Below are 3,054 nucleotides of genomic sequence, written 5' to 3' on the forward strand. Positions count from 1 at the left end.
GAGGTCCCACATACATACATACATACATACATACATACATACAGTCAGACGTGCATACTTACATATATATATATATATATATATATATATATATATATATATATATATATATATATATATATATATATATGTATATATGTATATAAATATATATATATACACGCATATATATATATATATGTATATACATATACATATATATATATATATATATATATATATATATATATATATATATATATATATATATGTATATATATATATATATATATATATATATAATGTGTGCTTGTATGTATATATGTACATATAATAAGTGTTTGTACATACATACGCATGTACAATAGATATCATTTAAGCAGTTGTAAGTCTGATCTTTTAGAAGCACTACTAAGAGAAATACAACTAACGAGGTTTGAAAATTCCTTACACGGAATAGGATACTTTATGGCTCTTTTTATTATTATATTTAAAGAATATAAATACAAAAACGAACTCACAAATGGCTAAATATTAAAAAATATTTTAATGCGATTGTACATAGCCTCCCATATTTTATATTTTAATATTTTAGCTTTTTAAAAAGTTTAGGTTGTTTGTTATTCAGTTCCTTGTTAAATTTTTTATGATAAATAGATTCATTCCTTTTTATATATATTTTTTATTGTTTTTTAAATCTATATGTATATATAAATTAATCCACTACTGCCTTTACTTTTTTAAATGTCACTGTCAGTGTAAATTGCGAATGTATTTTACTACTTCTTGTTAAAAAATAGTTAAAACTTATACTATGAATCGGCCCTCGGGGGAAGTTGTATATTCTGGACCCTATTTTACCCAAACTTTAGTATTTTTTATATACAATGTAAGAATACTATAGCCGTTTAAAAAAAACTATAGGACTGGTTTTATTGGACTGGGATCCAAGCCCTTCAATTGGAAGTGAAAAATTAAACGTTAAAACGAGCTTGATTGGATTTTTATGCACAAATATGGATGGAACGATTAAATCTGCTTGACACCCGTATCATCGCAGAGCAATATTCTTTTCTATTTTAAAAACATATGCTCCTGATTGCTATTTGTACAATGAAAAACAGAATGTTTTTAATAACTCTAAAAGTTGCCGGACAAGTCTTCTGGGGTGTTTTAGAATATTCCGAACACAAGACCCAGTCCTACAAGCCAGACCAAAAACCAACAATGAGACCCCGGCCGAATATATAAGGACTACAAGGATCAGTGTGAGACATCACTTCTCTGACACAACCAGAGTTACCATGTCAATATTAACAAAAAAAATAAGAAAAAAATATTGCCATAATTTTCGTAAGAAATAAGTAATAAGGTCCATTCCTGATTTTTAAAATTAAGATTTACGTAAGGAAATCAAATTTCGGAATTAGGAATTTAAGAAGTATGTAGCACTTAGTCGGACCTATAAGAAATATTTTATTTCTTAATTAAGAAAATAGGATAGGGCAGAGACAGCCGTCGGTGCGGTAGTCGAGCAATGTAAACATGCACGTATTCGTTACAATCATAGCACAGAGCCGGATTGGTGTAGACTCGAAGCAGCGATTGAATCTGTCGTGTCTGGCTGTGTCTCGGTTTGAGGTTGGCGGTTTACCCATAATCAGTTGGTAGTAGTACTTGCCCCGGGCCATTACCGCGATCTCCTTTTTGGACCAACGTTTTGTTGAGTTCTTCTTGATGTCGTCATAGCGTTGGCGGAAGGCTACATGGTCGGGTGTACGCCCGCCCGTGGTTTTGTGTACAGTTTTCAGATGAGCACTGTACGTGATCAATTTGCTGCTATACTCACAATACTGATACCCGAGTGCTGTAATCAACTAAAACTAATGAAAGTATTATGAGCGGTAACGATGAATAGTTAGTTGTGTTAGTCGGATTCAACAGTATTGTGAAACGAATTCAAGCTAAATGGTCTAGTCAACTTATGGCAGATTATCGTGATATAGCACTTATTATATAGTATTCAATTGTCATGTCCTATAATTCTGTATACGTTACAAGCAAGGTCACATGGAAATGCCTTCTTTTTGCCCAGAAAAACCTCATATTTATTCACCGATTGCAAAATCGCCTTCTTTTTTAACCATGCTCAAAATCGCCTTCTTTTTGTACCATTTTGAAAATCGCCTTCTTTTTTGTCCATTTTGAAAATCACCTTTTTTCACCGATTTTTTTTTAAATCTAACCCAGCAGGGTGCCCTCGTTCTCAGTCTGCGCAGCCTTCCACATGGCCGTGTGTGTGTGTGTGTGTGTGTGTGTGTGTGTGTGTGTGTGTGTGTGTGTGTGTGTGTGTGTGTGTGTGTGTGTGTGTGTGTGTGTGTGTGTGTGTGTGTGTGTGTATTTTTTTTGTAATTATGTATTTTTGAAATCGGATTTATTTCACGTATAAAAAAATAAGATGGCGGCCTTGATCATCTTTGCCGTGATAATTTTACTCCTCGTGGTGGTCGGGATAGTCGGTGCGCTCGTATATTTTACGTCCACCACTGACGACACGACCACAGCCACAACCGAAACAACGGCTACGGGCAGCACCAACACGGCCGCGGACTCTACTACTACTGCTACTGGAGCCCTGACTAACCGATCATGTACTACTACTAGTGGTGGGAGCGGCAATCGTCGAATGCCGCGCCTTGGACTCGGTGTGTACGCGGGACAAGAGGCCAAGGGACTGGATGTGGGCTTTGAGTGGAGATACTACACCATGGCCGAGCTCAGCAGCCCCACGACCAGGGGCGAGTACGACTGGACGACCCTCGAAAAGGATCTGGCTGGCGCCAAGTCCCGTGGCAGGCCAATGGTGGTGCGGATCCAGGACCAGAGTGGCACCAACTCTGGGGACGACCAAAAGTCTCTACTGCCGCCGTACGTGAGCCAGCCGAACAAGGTGCAGTTCGGTAAGTTTGTGGGAGTGGACTGGTCGTCCGCGGACGTGCAGCAGTTTGAGCTCGACTTCTTCACGGCGTTCGCGACCAAATTCGACAAGGATACGCGGGTCGCGTGTAAACTTCG

The 3,054-nt window shown here is 37.5% G+C and overlaps 1 protein-coding gene across 1 annotated transcript; it reads left to right on the forward strand.

Annotated features, from left to right (window-relative positions):
* Positions 1-2,437: 2,437 nt before the first annotated feature.
* On the forward strand, positions 2,438-2,988 carry SARC_13804 (hypothetical protein; the record flags this gene model as incomplete). The annotated part of the gene is made up of 2 exons (XM_014292064.1): positions 2,438-2,907; positions 2,955-2,988. The coding sequence occupies 2 exons, from the start codon at positions 2,438-2,440 to the stop codon at positions 2,986-2,988; spliced, it is 504 nt and encodes a 167-aa protein (XP_014147539.1).
* Positions 2,989-3,054: the final 66 nt, after the last annotated feature.

This window comes from Sphaeroforma arctica (genome assembly GCF_001186125.1).
Source record: "Sphaeroforma arctica JP610 unplaced genomic scaffold supercont1.3763, whole genome shotgun sequence".
NCBI lineage: Eukaryota > Ichthyosporea > Ichthyophonida > Sphaeroforma > Sphaeroforma arctica.